This window comes from Panthera uncia (assembly GCF_023721935.1).
Source record: "Panthera uncia isolate 11264 chromosome B2 unlocalized genomic scaffold, Puncia_PCG_1.0 HiC_scaffold_24, whole genome shotgun sequence".
Lineage (NCBI taxonomy): Eukaryota > Metazoa > Chordata > Mammalia > Carnivora > Felidae > Panthera > Panthera uncia.
Genome location: NW_026057580.1, coordinates 80,141,765 through 80,157,564, shown reverse-complemented (window position 1 = coordinate 80,157,564; position 15,800 = coordinate 80,141,765). Strand labels below are relative to the sequence as shown.

The 15,800-nt window shown below is 35.6% G+C and overlaps 1 protein-coding gene across 3 annotated transcripts in view; it reads left to right on the top strand.

The window, feature by feature from the left end:
* Nucleotides 1-15,800, top strand: part of TRDN (triadin) — a 275,510-nt gene that overhangs the window by 101,437 nt on the left and 158,273 nt on the right. For all 3 annotated transcript variants that reach the window (XM_049652957.1, XM_049652955.1, XM_049652956.1), the window contains exons 6-7: nt 9,551-9,598; nt 13,234-13,293. In XM_049652957.1, coding sequence (XP_049508914.1) covers nt 9,551-9,598; nt 13,234-13,293 — 108 coding nt within the window. The remainder of the gene's footprint in view (nt 1-9,550; nt 9,599-13,233; nt 13,294-15,800) is intronic.

Here is a 15,800-nt window from a genome sequence, read left to right as displayed (position 1 = left end):
CTTCTCTGGTTTGCAGATTCATCACTCCAATCTCTGCCTCTGTGATCACAGTGCCTTCTCCTCTGTCTTCAAATCTTCCTCTGCCTCCCTATTATAGGGATACATGGGGTTACATGCAAGGCTCACCTAGATAATTCATGATAATTTCCCTATTTGAAGGTCTTTGACTTAATTACATTGCTAAATCCCTTTTAGCTGTATATGGTAACATTCACAGATTCCAGGGATTAAGACATGGCTATATTTTAGGGGGCTATTATTTAAATCACCCCACTCAGCTACTCTTTAACAAGAGTACAAACAGGTCAGATTTCAGAGAAGACTGATAGCTAAATACAAAATATATGTGTTTAAAGATAGGAATCACAGAATGGCAGAGTTTACCAAATTTATGGTAGCAACATTGTCATTAGAGTTTTTATAAATCTTTAGCTATCAGCATACTGAAAGTAAGTTGTAAAATTATTATTGTTAGAGAATTTGGATTTGGGGGAAATATTCATGTTTCATTATTTAGGATGTCAGAACTAGTTAGAATAATTCTATTATTTTGGTTTATTTTAGGAAGCCAGATGTTTGCTCGTTCGTTTGTTTTTAATTTTTTCCTGATGAGGCTATGTGAAGAGTTTAGTCACTTTAGCAGTAGGATAAAGTTTATGTGTGGCCAAGACAGTGCCATAATTTCCTTAGGTTGTATAAGTTCCTTATTAAAAATTCATACTCAGTGTGCATGTACTTTAAATCAGAAATCTGAGAATGACCTGAATACCCTAAGTATTTTTATATTGAATAATCTCTTCACATTTCATTTAAAACATTGATTAATTTAAGAGCCCAAGTGGTTAATTAATTTTGATACTCAAAATGACTGAAGAAGTAAAATATGAAAAGCCCCTGGATTCTCCTCCACAACTCTCATCTGACTTAACACAGGTAACTAACAGACTTCTTTCACTTAGTGTGTTTGAAGTTAGTATTAAGTTCCTTTGCACAAAATGTCTTCATGCCTCTGTGTTATTGGTCACCATAATAGGTATCACTATCCACTCAGGCTATTCAAGCTGCAGAACTAGGGGTTATTGTTGCCAGTGGTGGCGTGGACTTGATGGATTTTAGAATCATCTGAATAATTTTTTAAAATATATATCCATTGCATACTCCATTTTGGGATCATTAATGTTTAGAAGGTAAGACAAGGGTTTGAGTCAAGCTCTTCTAAAGACTCGAATGACTCACCAAGGTTAGAATCACTGTCAATTAAACTCATGGCCTAGAGTTCAAGTACAGTCCACAGAGCTTTCCACTGACCAGGCTGTATTTTAAAACGATGTATAACTGGCTGTCTTGGGGTGAGGCCTGCATCTATGGTTTACCAAAGTCTTTACCATTCTCTCTCATCACTCCTGGAGTAGACATGATCTGTCTCATTTCAGAAGGCATTTGAGTTACAGTCCTTCCATAGACATCTTGGTCTTTTTCAATATGAAGAGCAGTCCTGCTCAGCCCCTTGTCCTACTCCTTCTTTATTATAATGTATCCTACTCTCACCTCTTCTCTCCCACTGTTATCTCCTCCACAATCATTTCTCAGTTAGATTAGGACAGTGAATTTCACTGAATTACCCCTCACATTCATGTTAATCATGTTACTAACAGGCTTAAATCCATCCTTTGCCATTACAGTCTCTTAGAGATAAAAGCCACATTTTCTACCGTGGCATAGAAGACTCTTTTCATAAAATCAGTGATGACCCTACAAATGTCCAGTTTTGTGTACTTTCCCACACACTTTCCCAGTTCGCAACCTCCTCCTCAACACTTTAAACTCTCAACTCTACCCCTGTTGCCCTCCCATGACACCCAGACCCACCAACATCATCTTTGCGGTAGGCAGCCTGCACTGTTGGGCACTCCCTAAGCAGGCCCTCTGCCATCTCTCAGCTCTGTGCTTCTGTGTGCACTGTTCTCTCTGGCCTGCCATCCCATCTTGTGCAGTGACTTGACAAGTCTTCCATTCATTTCTTTGATTCTCAGAAGGACTGTCAGTTCCTTTAATAGGCCTTCTCTGCTGTCCCTCACTCTGGGAGCATTTTGGCATTTTCTCCATGCTACTTTTATACCCCTGACTTCACACTATGAAACATTTTGACACCAATTTTTTATTTGGGTTACATTGATCTAACTCATTGAGATCAAGAACTATGTTTGTCTTCATATATGTTCTAGGTCATTTTTGACATTTACTCTTATGATTCAAGCTCAATGGTCTGTTAGATTTCTACCAGCTCTGAATTTGTGTGCTTATATCATATTAAAAATGACTTGAACATTTAGCAAAGTTACCAACACAAGAAACAAACTCAACAAACATGGAAATAATGAATGAGTTAATTAATGAAGTATTCATTTTATCTATTTTGTTGATCTCTACTTGACTCCTATTTTTTCCTTGAACATTTTTTATGTTTAATTTCAAATATATATCATTATTCGGCTTTAATTGGGCTATTGTCAATTTTATTTGGTCAGAAGCAATTGAAGAATTTGATAGTAAGTTCCATATTAAAACAAAGACAGTCTATAACATGTAATTAGGAAACACAATAAAATTTATAATATAATAAAATAGATTAAATTATACAGATTAGGGGCGCCTTGGTGGCTCAGTTGGTTAAGCGTCCAAATTTGGCTTGGGTCATGATCTCACTGTTCATGAGTTCAAGTCCCACATCGGGCTCTGTGCTGACAGCTGGGAGCCTGGAGCCTGCTTCGGATTCTGTGTCTCCCTCTCTCTGTTCCTCCCCCACTTGCACTCTGCCTCTCTCTCTCTCAAAAATAAATAAAGATTAAAAAAAAATGTTTTTAAATTATACAGATTGGGGCGCCTGGGTGGCTCAGTCGGTTGAGCATCCGACTTCAGCTCAGGTCATGATCTCATGGTTTGTGAGTTTGAGCCCTGCGTCGGGCTTTGTGCTGACAGCTTGGAGCCTGGAGCCTGCTTTGGATTCTGTGTCTACCTCTCTCCCTCTGCCCCTTCCCTGCTCAAACTCTGTCTCTCTCTCTCTCAAAAATGAATAAGTGTAAAAAAAATAAAAAAAGTTATACAGATTAATTTTGACAATTTGAAAAATGCAAAAAAAAGAAAGAAAGAAAGAAAGAAAGACAACCACAAACCACTTATCTGAAGATAAACACTAATATATTTTTTATTTTCCTCACATTTTTTTCTTTCATTTAGTTGTGTTTTTTTTTATTGCATATTGCCTTGGGATTTTTGGGGGATGGAAAATTTTATTGTTATTTTCAGATAACATTTAGGCTTTTATTTAACTATTAAACATGTCAATTTACTCAGAGAATAAACCATAAGAGACTGGAACCCAGTTGGTAAACCTACAACCAGATCAGAGAACTTTATCCAAGATGGCTCCCAGACAAAAGAAGGTTTTTAGGCATTCAGAACAATAGGTATTTGCTACATCAACCCGAGTTGTTTAGTGTTTGGGTACAGAACTGACCTCAGGAATGGGGAAGAAGTTCACATGGCAGAAGTGTGTGCCAATGAATGGTCGACATCAAGGTGGGCCAACCAGTGGAAACGGGTATATCCTGGCAGGCAGATACTATAAATGGAAAACTGACCATAGCCATTAGGCAATAATGCACATTAATTTATTCACAGCACTTACTTTGTTCCAAACACCATACTGAGCACTAAAAATTTAGGGATGAATAAGGCCTAGTCCAATGAGAGATCTAAAACACACTTATACTACCATTTAGTGAGTATTCTACAAAGAGACATCCTGGAGGAGATAACCACCTTTCTCGATTGCTGAGTAAGTCTGAATGCAGTTTTTTGGTAAAGCCTTAGAGGAGTGGATGACTTAGGATTTAGATGTGCACTCTGGAACCTAAAATGGAATATATAAGAGCTAGGCCAAGGGCCATTCAAGGAACCAGGTGAGAACTTACTTAAAAGACACAAGAGAACCCCAATGATTAGTATTAGTATTAGTTTCCTAGGGCTCCGTTAACAAAGTATCAAAAACTGGGTGGCTTAAAATAACAGAAATTTATACTCTCACAGTTACACATGTTAATTAAATTTATTTGTTAACGATCAGTTGAAAAATATAGTACCTATATATTGTCTCTAAAGTCACATGACTTTTCAGAAGGATTGATTATCTCAGAGAGCTGCAAAGGAGAAGCTATTCCATGCTTCTCCTAGCTCCTGGTGATTGGCTGGAATCTTTGGCTTTTAGATGGACCACTCCAATCTCTCCAATCTCTGCCTTCATCTTCAAGTGGTGTTCTCCCTACATCTCTGCTTTTTCCTTCTGTGCATATCTGTCTCTGTGTCCAAATTTTCCCTTTTCATAAGGACACCCATAATATTGAATTAAAGACTACCGTAATGACTTCATTTTAACTTCATTACCTCTGTAAAGACTCTATTTCCAACTCTAAGGTCACATTCTCAGGTACCGGATTAGGACTCCAATACATCTTTTGAGACTATGCAAACCAATGCGGTCAGTATCACATGCGGTCAGAAGAACATTTTTTTGAAAGGGTAATTTAGAATAATAATCCTGATTGACTGCTTTAGGGTTGTTTCTGGGAAATAATTATAGGACTGGAACCAGAGACTGGCAAAGGATTTTGCTGAAGATGAGGCTCAAAAGCCAAAGAGGACAGGACATTAAAATGTATCTAAATATCCTGGAGCCCTTTATAAAAATGCTCTCAAAGACCACAAGCTAATTTAGTCAGCCTATATTGTATAAACTTTTATTTTTGCCTTCTCTCAGTCATACTTAATTGACTCTTTAAAGTACAAAATATATTTTCTTTTTTCTCTCTGACAGCTGTGAAAGATAAACCTGGAAATGAGATTTCTACAAATATCTATGCATCACCTCCTCCATAGTGATTGCTCACTTTTGAGGAAGTGATTACAGTTCTGGAGCCCCAGGTGAAGAGGAAATTACCCATACAATTAAATCAGAATTCACAGTAAAACCAATATTTTGGAATTTAAATATATACTTTGTGATTTAGAGCATTTATCAGATGATATTTGTAATTTGGGGCAATTTGCCTAATCTGCACTTTAATGCATAAATAAATGTAATTTTATTATGAAAAAGAAGCATGTACATTATTGCAGGACTGGTTGTAGGTAACAAGCTCGGAGAGTCCAACCAGCACACTTCGGGTCATAAGAACAAGTTTCTAGTCTGCACAGGACCTGCATGGACAAGGTAGCATAGTTGGGGGAAGAGTACTAGTTTGGCAATTTGATCACACTGTATTCTTATTCTTCTCTGCCATAGCCTCTTTTGAGGCAGTGTTTTCTTATCCAGGGACAAAGAAGTTCAGGCTAACTGCTCCTATCAGCTCTAAAATTGTGTGCTTATTTTAAATAAAAAATGATAAATTTGTCCTTTAGGAAAAATGAGTAATATAATCTTTGACAAGTTTCTCTACTTAGGAGTGCTTTTCTATTGAGTCCATCATTACAACTTAGAATGTGTAGATCATCTTGCCTTAACACAGAATGGAAATTCTACAGATTAGTTACAAAATAAATAGATAAATACATACATACAGAGACATACATACTAACCAAGAGTATATCTGACACTATTTAGTGTTGACTAAAGCCTAGGCACATCAGTACTGAAAAAAATTTTGCACCAAACTTGATTTTTTCCAACTGAGAACAGAGAGATCAGCAAAAGGACTCGGGCAGCCTGGCACTGAATCCTTACAGATTTGGCCCCTAGGGAGGGTTTGCCTGATAAGAACCTCAGAGTCAGGTGCACTGTGAGCTCTGGTACATTCAGAAAAGGACACAGGGCTTGTCCGGCAGGTTGCCAGGGCCACACTCTGTAAAAGCACAGAGCACAGCTTGCAGAATGCTGGAGAGGGACCACATGGGGTGGGTGAGAGGCTGCTGCAGAGTTAAGTTGAGCTGAATGTTCTGGTCAGGGAAAGGTCAGAGTCTGGGCAAGTGCAGGAACAGCAGGGCCATGCCAGCTCTGATGCCAAACATCAGGGCCATTCCAACTGGTGGATTCCATTTGTTTTTAATTATCAGTATACCGAAGAGACTTTTGTTTCTTGTAAATAAGGATGACAAGCAAATTAAGCTCCAGCAGGTGCAACAAGCTTATTTTGTCCTGAGCTAAAACTGTCCTAGCTAAGATGTAACTTGCCAAACAGAGCTGGTGAAAGGAAGATACTTTTTTCTTCCATTTGAAAACTGTCAGTTTGTAGTGTCTAAGCAAAGAGGTACACAAGTAAACACAGTTTTTGTAGAAAATTATTTTTTTAATCTTAGAGTGATTATTAAGTCAGTTACTGATGGTTGCATTGTTTTGATAAAAGAAACTTTAAACTTGGTATTTAAGCTCAGTCTTGCCAAAGTTTGAAGTTTTCATCCAAGAAGCTTTACTGGCTGTCTGCCATTTTGAACAGCTCCCCAGAGCACAGGGGTCCAGCTGTTTCACTGAGCAATGTTATGGTACCATTTCTGAGGGGGATAATGAAATTTCAGCATACAGGACTGTGTCTGTAAATCAAAACTTAGACTGTGAGGAACCAGATTTTCCCCCAGGGTAACAGGAACGAGGCATTACTATGCTAATTTGAGTCTGAATTCAGCCCCCTTGCTCTTTTGATTTTGTATTAATTCTTCCATTTATGCCTGTGCACACATCAGCCAGAAAATCCTTTAGTGGAATGGACAACCAGCTGTCCAAGGTGGGTGAGGTCTGGTCCTTCACAGGAGCAGAGACACAGATTAGGTGTTCTCTTGAGAATCTTGCCAATCAGGTTCCAAAAGCACAGCTTATCTCATGCAAACTTGGTTCCCTCTAGAGAACTTTTAAAAGAGGCTTTGTTTTTGCCAAGATTCTCTTTTAGTTTTTAGCTTAATTAAGCTAATAGTGGTTATTAATTAATTAATAGTGGTCCAAAAGAACCAATATAAGCTATTTGTGGTCATGTGTGAATGCTGATGTCCTCTCTTTCTTTTGTGAGATATTTATATTGAACTTAGTAACTCAGAAACACCTAAAAGGACTATTAAATGTAAGGAAAAATAATGTCTAGATGTTCTAAGGTGTATTTTTTCCCGTTTCTCACTGGGGTTTAATTATTTAAGAAATTTTGATAAATTAGAAAATTTTTAAATGGCCAAACACAAGCAGTGCTTATAATATCTATACCATATCATTAATAAATAGAATTGTACTAGAAGATGAAAGCAGTTTTTCTTATAATGTTTTAGAATTTGGCTTACTCCAAAAAAGTCTATTAAAACTCCACTATGGGGCAGACAAGTGATCAGCCAAGGGTACAAAAATAAAATAACATGCTATAGTCTTTAAAGAGATTTCACTTACTAGGAAGTCAGATATATGGACGATGGCAACATTTTTTAAAGTTTGTTTGTTTGTTTATTTATTTATTTATTTATTTATTTATTTATTTTGAGAGAGAGGGAGAGAGCGTGAGTGGGGAAGAAGGAGAGAAAGAGAGAGAGGGGGAAAGAGAGAGAGAGAGAGAGAGAGAGAGAGAGAGAATCCCAAGCAGGCTCCGCGCTGTCAGCTCAGAGCCCAATGTGGGGCTTGATCTCATGAACGGTGAGATCATGACTTGAGCGGAAATCAAGAGTCAGAAGCTCAACCAACTGAACCACTCAGTTGTCCTGACATTGGCAGTATTATTATTTGATTGCTAAAATGGAATTATGCACATGGTTCAGTTGGTGTATAAAATAAGTAGAGATCAAAGAACACTTTACAAGGAGGAACAACTGTGTCAGGACTGAAAAGGTGCATTGACAAGAGGAAGTGTGAGAGTGGGGATTCGAGTATAAGGCACAGGCAGGTAGAGGGGAGGGCATGCTTGCAGCTGCACTTGTTTTGATATGAGTGGAATGTAAAGTTCAAGGGGAAATTCAAGTAGATAGGATGAGATTGACATGTAAATGTCAAATCATTAGAGCAATAACATTTTTATATTTCATATAGCACCTACTATGTAATAGATACCATGTTAAGCCATGAGGGAGATACTAATATTTGTAACAGGTCAAAAGTATAATCAGAATTTCCTGTTAGAAAGGTTACTCTGAGGGGCGCCTGGGTGCCTCAGTCGGTTAAGCATCCGACTTCAGCTCAGGTCACGATCTTGCGGTCGGCGAGTTCGAGCCCCGCTTCGGGCTCTGGGCTGATGGCTCAGAGCCTGGAGCTTGCTTCCGATTCTGTGTCTCCCTCTCTCTCTGCCCCTCCCCCGTTCATGCTGTGTCTCTCTCTGTCTCAAAAATAAATAAACGTTAAAAAAAATTAAAAAAAAAAAAGAAAGTTTACTCTGAGAGAAAAAGATCTAAATCTAAAGGTTCAAGAGAATAGTTAATGTTATTATAATAATATTTGTAATACTGATATACCAAGAAGGGCATTCTGCTCCAAATTTTGAAATGGTCTCTCTCCTCCCAACTCCCTTACTAGGTTAATTTCTTCTCATCTTCACATTCTTAAATGTCACTTCTACTAAGGGATACTCCTGTAATACACAGGCTACTGTAGGTCTCTGAATGCCACCCTACATTTTTTCTGCATTTATACCAACTGCAATTAACTACCTTTGCAGTTATTTGTTTAGCCTCCATTATTCATCCACTTGTTGACATCACAATGACAGGGATAGAGTCTATCTTGCCAGTCTTTAGCACATAGCATGTGCTTCTATATTTTTGTGTAAATAAAGGTCAAGTAGAGAATGCAATATTGGATAAAAAAGAAGTTGGGCAAGAGGTATATTGAAAGGTAGATTGAAAGAGTTTGGCAAATGAACAGAAGTGGAAAATAAAAGATGAATCCTAGATGACTCCCACGTTTCTAGACTGACAATTGGATGTGCCATTAATGAGTTACGACTAAATTATGGGGAAAATTTTTGACTTAAATTTGAGCTCTCCTGTATTAATTAATTGGATCTCAGCTCAGAGTAAATTAAATGTAGTTTTCTGTAAGGGCATTTGGTGTCATTCTAATCTCATACCAGAATATTTTCAAAAATTTTGGGTGGGGAACGTTTCTGTAGAAGAGTAACATATGCAATTTAGTTTGATTATACTTTGCATCAGATTCAGAAAATTATCTCTCTGCATTTCTGTCCTTATATTTTAGTGTTTCTCTTGTATTGAGCTAGGATCCTCTGGCATATAACATAAGTTTTTAAAGTTTTCTACTTAAATTGAAGTTAAAGATTTGAAAAAGCTGAGGTGTATTCTTACTTTTGCAATCACACCTGGTTTTTGTACAAGTTTGTGCTTGGGTATGAAATAAAAATAGAAATAAAAAATTTATAATTATCTTAATATTTAAACATCTAACTATGTAAAACTTTGTTCCAGTTAAAAAAGATTTTCAAAAGCAGCAGACAAGTTTTTGACATCAAAAATTGCCATGCAAACATCTTGTTATTTATTCTCTTTATTTAAGTGAAAAATATTGTCTATTTCTTTCCAGTTACACACAAAGAAAAACCAAAAGAAAAAGAAAAAGCTGAAAAGAAAGGTATGGAATTGTTCTTACTGCTGTCCTTACACACTGGTTCCTCCCTCTTTGATCTCTTCTTCTTTATGTAAGATTTTATTTTTAAAATTATATTTTGATATTGTCCTTAGAATTGAATCTATAAAGAGTAATTCATAGGCTGAAGTAAATAAAATATTTGAGACTCCAACTTGGCTACCAATTTACTTTCTAGAAATGTATTCATTTTTCCCCTGGCAGTTGTGAGACTGCTTTAGCTAACAGTGAAGATATTATTTCACAAAATATTTTTTCAATTTGGTAGGTGAGATAGTATACTCATTATTTTAACTTGCATTCTTTAATTACTTATAAGACTGGAATTTAAAAAAATTAATTTTTATGTATTTGTTTAGAATCTGCAATATAGACTCATTGTTCAGTAGGTAAAGATACATTATGAAAAGCTTCCTCCCGCCTGGTTCCCAGCCCTCCAGTAGCATTCTATCCTACCCACACGTACACACAGAAAACCCCTTTTATGGGTTTTATGTGCATCTTTCAGAACTTCAATATGCATTTATAAGAGAATATAGCTTACTGTTTCTCCACTTTTTACACAAAATATAATGTGTCCTATATTCTGGCTTTTATAATTTAATAATATATCTTAAAGACCTTTCTGTATCAGTAAATAGGTATTTTCCTCATTTTTTTTTAATGTTTATTTATTTTTGAGAGGGGAGAGACAAGCAGAGAGAGAGGGAGACACAAAATCAGAAGCAGGCTCCAGGCTCTGAGCTGTCAGCACAGAGCCTGATACAGGGCTTGAACCCACAAAACTGAGAGATCATGACCTAAGCTGAAGTCGGATGCTTAACTGACTGAGCCACCCAGGCACCCTGGTATTTTCCTCATTTTAAAATAAAAGCTTCATGGTATTGAAATGGAGGTACTTTCTTGGGGTGCTTGGATGGTTGAGTCAGTTAAGTGTCCGATTTCATGTCAGGTCATGATCTCACGGTTCGTGGATTCGAGCCCCATGTCATGCTCTGTGCTGACAGCTCAGAGCTTGGAGCCTGCTTCCGATTCTGTGTCTCTGTCTCTCTCTGCCCCTCCCATGCTCGCTCTGTCTGTCTCTCTCTCAAAAATAAACATTAAAAAACATAATTTAAAAAATGAGTAAATGGAGATATTTTCTTCCACTATATCTTTTAGCTACTTATTATTTGTAGATTTAAGGATTTAAGAATGATTTTAATAATATATTTTTCTTATGTAAATATTCACACTTATTACTCATTTCTCCTGATGATATGTGTGCATGTCATTTGGGTATATTTTCCTGGTCTGTCACTTTTTCAAATATTTTCCTCAGGTTTCATAGTTAATTTCAGGATTTCTGTGTGAGTGGATATGTGTGAATGCATATATGTGTATATACGTGTGTGTGTGTGTGTGTGTGTGTGTGTGTGTGTGTGTGTTTATATTCTTGACTTTTTATATGGCTAAATATGTTTTATTTTATTTTGGTGTTTCTGTTTTTGGATCTTCATTCAAAAATTAATTCAACAGTTGCTAATATTTCCTCAAGTTTTTAAATTTAGTTTCATATTTCACATGTAACCTTAAATCATCAAAAAATCCATTTCAATGTATGATGTGAAATAAATCTCTAATTTCATTTTTTTGTTGCTCTTGTGTTAGAGTGGATCATGTCTAGGATCTTTGTGCTAGATTTCAGCTGATTCATATGTCCACAATATTCATAGACTGCTGTGCTATTTCCTGTGCAACATTCCAGTCAGATAGAATGTTTTATAATATTTTAGGAATCAGATCCATGGGAACATGTTTCAATCTTCTTTATTCTATACTCATATTTAAAATTTTGAATTAAATAGTTATTAGTTTATTAGTGTTTACTTAGTGATGATATACACGAATTGCAATACAGCCACCTTCTTTGTTCTAGAAACAGGTGTCTATTTCCCTTCTGCTGTTAAGTTATGCGGAATTATTGGCATTAGGTTCTATATACTCTGACTAAATGAAATAATCTGATATTTCATATGAGTTTTTTCAACTTTCACAGTAGCTAAATATTTGTATTACAAAATAATCAAGAATTTGTCACTCTTGAATTAGAAACATTACAGGAAATTTTCATATTGGAAAGGAGAATAAAATACTTTATTGTAAGTGTCCTTTACTTCATTATATACCAATTAAAGGAGTTTGCTTTTTATGAAGTAAGTCATTACACTGCAGCCCCATGTCCTTCTGTGAATTGGGCCTTTCTTGGCTTGGCATCATGCTCCTTCAGCTAACACTGTCCAGGCTCTTCCCCACAATCCCAAATCGTAGTGGGAATGGCTGTGGAGCAGGCTGAGAGGCAGAAAGGCTGAAACCCTGGAAGGGGAGTCATCTGCTCTCTCTCGGTGAACTTGCAACGGCAGGGGTCACTTGGTCTTCAACTGAGCATCGTGCATGAAGCTTTCTGTGAGATTTGTCTTCTCTCTCCAAGATTCTGGAGAAAGTGTTTATCAACTGTGTTTTAAAACAATAGTTTGTAAAATACATATTGAAGCACATTTTGTCTTTTATACTACAAGTAAAGCTGATGGACATTAATGTTCTTATTATATAGTTGGAGAAATGGAAATAATTGGGACTCTCATTTTTAATGTGAATAATTTGGTTCTTTAACCCACCTGTTTAATTAAATCTCTTATTTTTTTCATTTAATTTTCTATAATTTCTTTAATTCCCATTATTCTCCAATAAATAATACATAAATGCTGTAAATTGTGTGGTGATTTGGGAAACTACCAAATTACACAGATTAATGAATTATGACTAACCTGCACAAACTCCTGTATGTCTCAGAGCACCTTTACTTCATAGAAGCTAGGAAAATAAATTTATATTGATTTATTAATTTGTTACATAAACAGTGAGAAGGTATAATGTTTCAAGTATGTCAAATACTATTCATTTAAGAAGCTGCACTCGATCAGTAATCATTTATGATTATATAATTTATGATTTTTTTTTTGGTCGTTCTCTACCAAAGATGCCATTTCTTAGGGCTTACTTGGGTAAAAAAAAAAACAAAAACAAAAACAACTTTTTGGCTGTCAAAATGTCATTGGAGTGGAGGACATTTGGTTAGCAGGGACCAGAGATGCTAAGCATTTTTCAACGCATAAGACAGTCCCTTATAGTAAGAAATGATTTTTTCCCCAAATGTCAATTATGTCCTTGTTGAGAAACACTGCTTTAATCCAAGCTCTAATTCTGATTGAAATATTTATTTTAATTAATCATAAAGAAAGTGTTTCATCACAATAATATAATATCTTTTGACAAATTATTATAAAACTGCTCTCTCTCTCTATCTTTCTTGAAAACTTAATCTATTTAGAATAATAACTTTAAAAAGGAGAGTGAGGTTAGCTTTCAAAATGCTTTCTAAATCTTTATGCCAAGTCTTTTAAATTGGATTTTATATAGTTGTTATTATATTGGTAATTTTTTATTTCTAAATCAGGCTCATTAATATCATCAATCTTCAAAATCGTACATAATTTGGTGGCTATAAAGCTGAGATAAAGAGAAAGCTTGGTCTTGAAATCTATTTAAGGTGTGTACTAATATAAATTTTTCTGTTTAAGCAACTCACAAGGAAAAAATTGAGAAAAAAGAAAAACCAGAAACAAAGACAGTGGCAAAAGGTAACTTTTCCTTTTATAGTTTATATAATCATTCTTTTTACTTTAAAAGATTACATTTTGCGGGGTACCTGGGTGGCTCAGTCAGTAAAGAGTCCAACTCTTGGTTTTGGCCTAGGTCATGATCTCACAGTTCATGAGTTTAGGCCCCATGTCCAGCTCTGTACTGACAGCGCAGAGCCTGCTTGGGATTCTCTCTCTCTCTTTCCCTCTCTAACCACCCCTCTCCTGCTTGTGTTCTCTCTCTCTCAAAATAAGTAAATAAACTTTAAAAGATTATATTTTGGGTGTCAGGTAGCTGGCTGATTATATGCATTCAACATTTCCTGTACATAAACATTAATTTGGCCTTACATTTAAATTGAATAATAAAGAATAATAAAAAAGAATAATAAAACTAAATACTTAAAATAATAGAGCATCTGGAAATGTTAGAAAATGATGAAGAGTATTCCCATATGTGGTAGGAAGAATTTGGAACCCCAAGAACTTTACCACTTGTGGTCATCCTCATGGATATGTTACATTACATGGCAAGAGACTTTTGGAAGTAGTTTTCTCTAAAATAGGGAGATTATCCTGGATTATCCAGGTAGGCTAAATGTAATCTCACAAATCTTTAAAGCATAGACATGTGACAGAAGAGAAAGAGTGATTTGAAATGTGAGAAGGACTTGCCACCCATTGCTAGCTTGAAACTTGAGGGGAGCACGTGGACAGTGGGAGAAGAATTTTGCCAACATGTTGAATTCCAGTAAATAATGCAACCCTGCTGGCAATTTGATTTTAGCCTTGTGCACCCTAAGCAGAAAACCTACTTGAGCCACATTGTGCCAAGACTTTTGAACTTTGGAAATTGGGAGATATTAAATGGATATTATGTTAAGCAGCTAAGTTTGTGGTTATTTGTTACTATAGCAATGGGAAACTGGCACAATATATTTGGCTTATAGCTTTTGACCAGTAGTACACTTTGGATTCATTTTAGAAATTTCAAATTCAGGATTTGTTTTTTTCAAGAATAAAGGTAATGCATATATCTTGATTGATATTTTAAGCCATCGAAGCCATCGAAGTAACTTAATAATATACTCCCCCCAAATCAATTAGAATATCAATGTAATGTTATGTATTTTGGAGGATTACATAAATATTAAATTATAAATATATTATGCTAAATTTATTTGCCAATTGTTTGATGTTAAACAAATATGGATTCTAAGTGATAGTTCAATCTTATCTCCTAAATTTAAATTCCTTTTTCTTGTTTTAAAATGCACGCATTTTGTGAACAATAATTTTTAGAAATCTCAATTCAGTATTTTCAAGGGACTAATCATTTAGATAAACATTGGAATCTACTTTCAAAATTCAAGGTGTTTATCTACACAATGCAAAATATTTAAATATTTGAGGCAGATATATTTTTTACTAAATATTTTTCATGAGATAACCAAGTATCAGTGTATTAAAGATAGATGGATTATAAACCCAGACTTTGTTTCCTAGAAGGTAGCATGAATTTAGTCTCGGGATGAAATTTATAACTAAATATGTATTATTTTATTCTATTTGGTTCTCTTCTGTTTGACAGATTTGAATGAAAATAAATTCAAATGTATATGAAATCTTGAAGCTGGTAGGGATGTTAGATATCGTCTCACTTAATTACCTAACTTAACAGATGAAGAAACTGACCTCCAAGGAGGAAAAAACAATTTGGCCAATTCGCATAACTAGTATGTAATTGAACTAAGGCAAAATCCCAGGTGAACTGAGTGTAAATCTAGTATTCTTTCCAAAGATAATTAAAGGTCTTCAAGCATCAATTATTCCTTCAACAAATATCTATTTAATCCTGTACTAATTATTTATTGGTGTGAAAAAATTACCACAAATTTAGAAACTTAAGTCAACACACATTTATTATCTCAGCTTTTGTGTCTCAAAAATCTGGGCATGGCTTAGCTCAGTTCTCTGCTTCACAGTCTCTCACAAGACTATAATTAATTTGTTAGACAAAGCTGCAGTCCCATCTGAAGGCTCAACTGGGGAAGGATAATTTTCAAATTCATTTACATGATTGTTGACAAGATTCAGCTCTTCATGGCCTGTTGAGTCAGGGCCCCAAATCTTTCTTTGTTGGCTGGAAACCATTCTCCATTCCTTTTCACACGAGTGCCACTAATATGACAGCTGGCTTTGTCAAATTTAGCAAGAGATAGAACCAGCTAGTAAGACAGAAATAATCTTATGTAGACAGTCATGGAAGTAAATGCTATTGGTTAGCAGCAAATGTGCAGGCTAGTCCATATTCAAGGGGAAAGGATTACACAAGCATATAAATATCAGAAAGTGGAGATCACTGGGGGCCATCCTGAGTCACCCTGGGCTGCCACATATCACAAATATTTTGCTTACATACTTATATTCTTATGGGAGAGATAGATGTAATCAACCTATATATGTATAAATTGTGGGTGTGCATACACACACACACACATAAATAT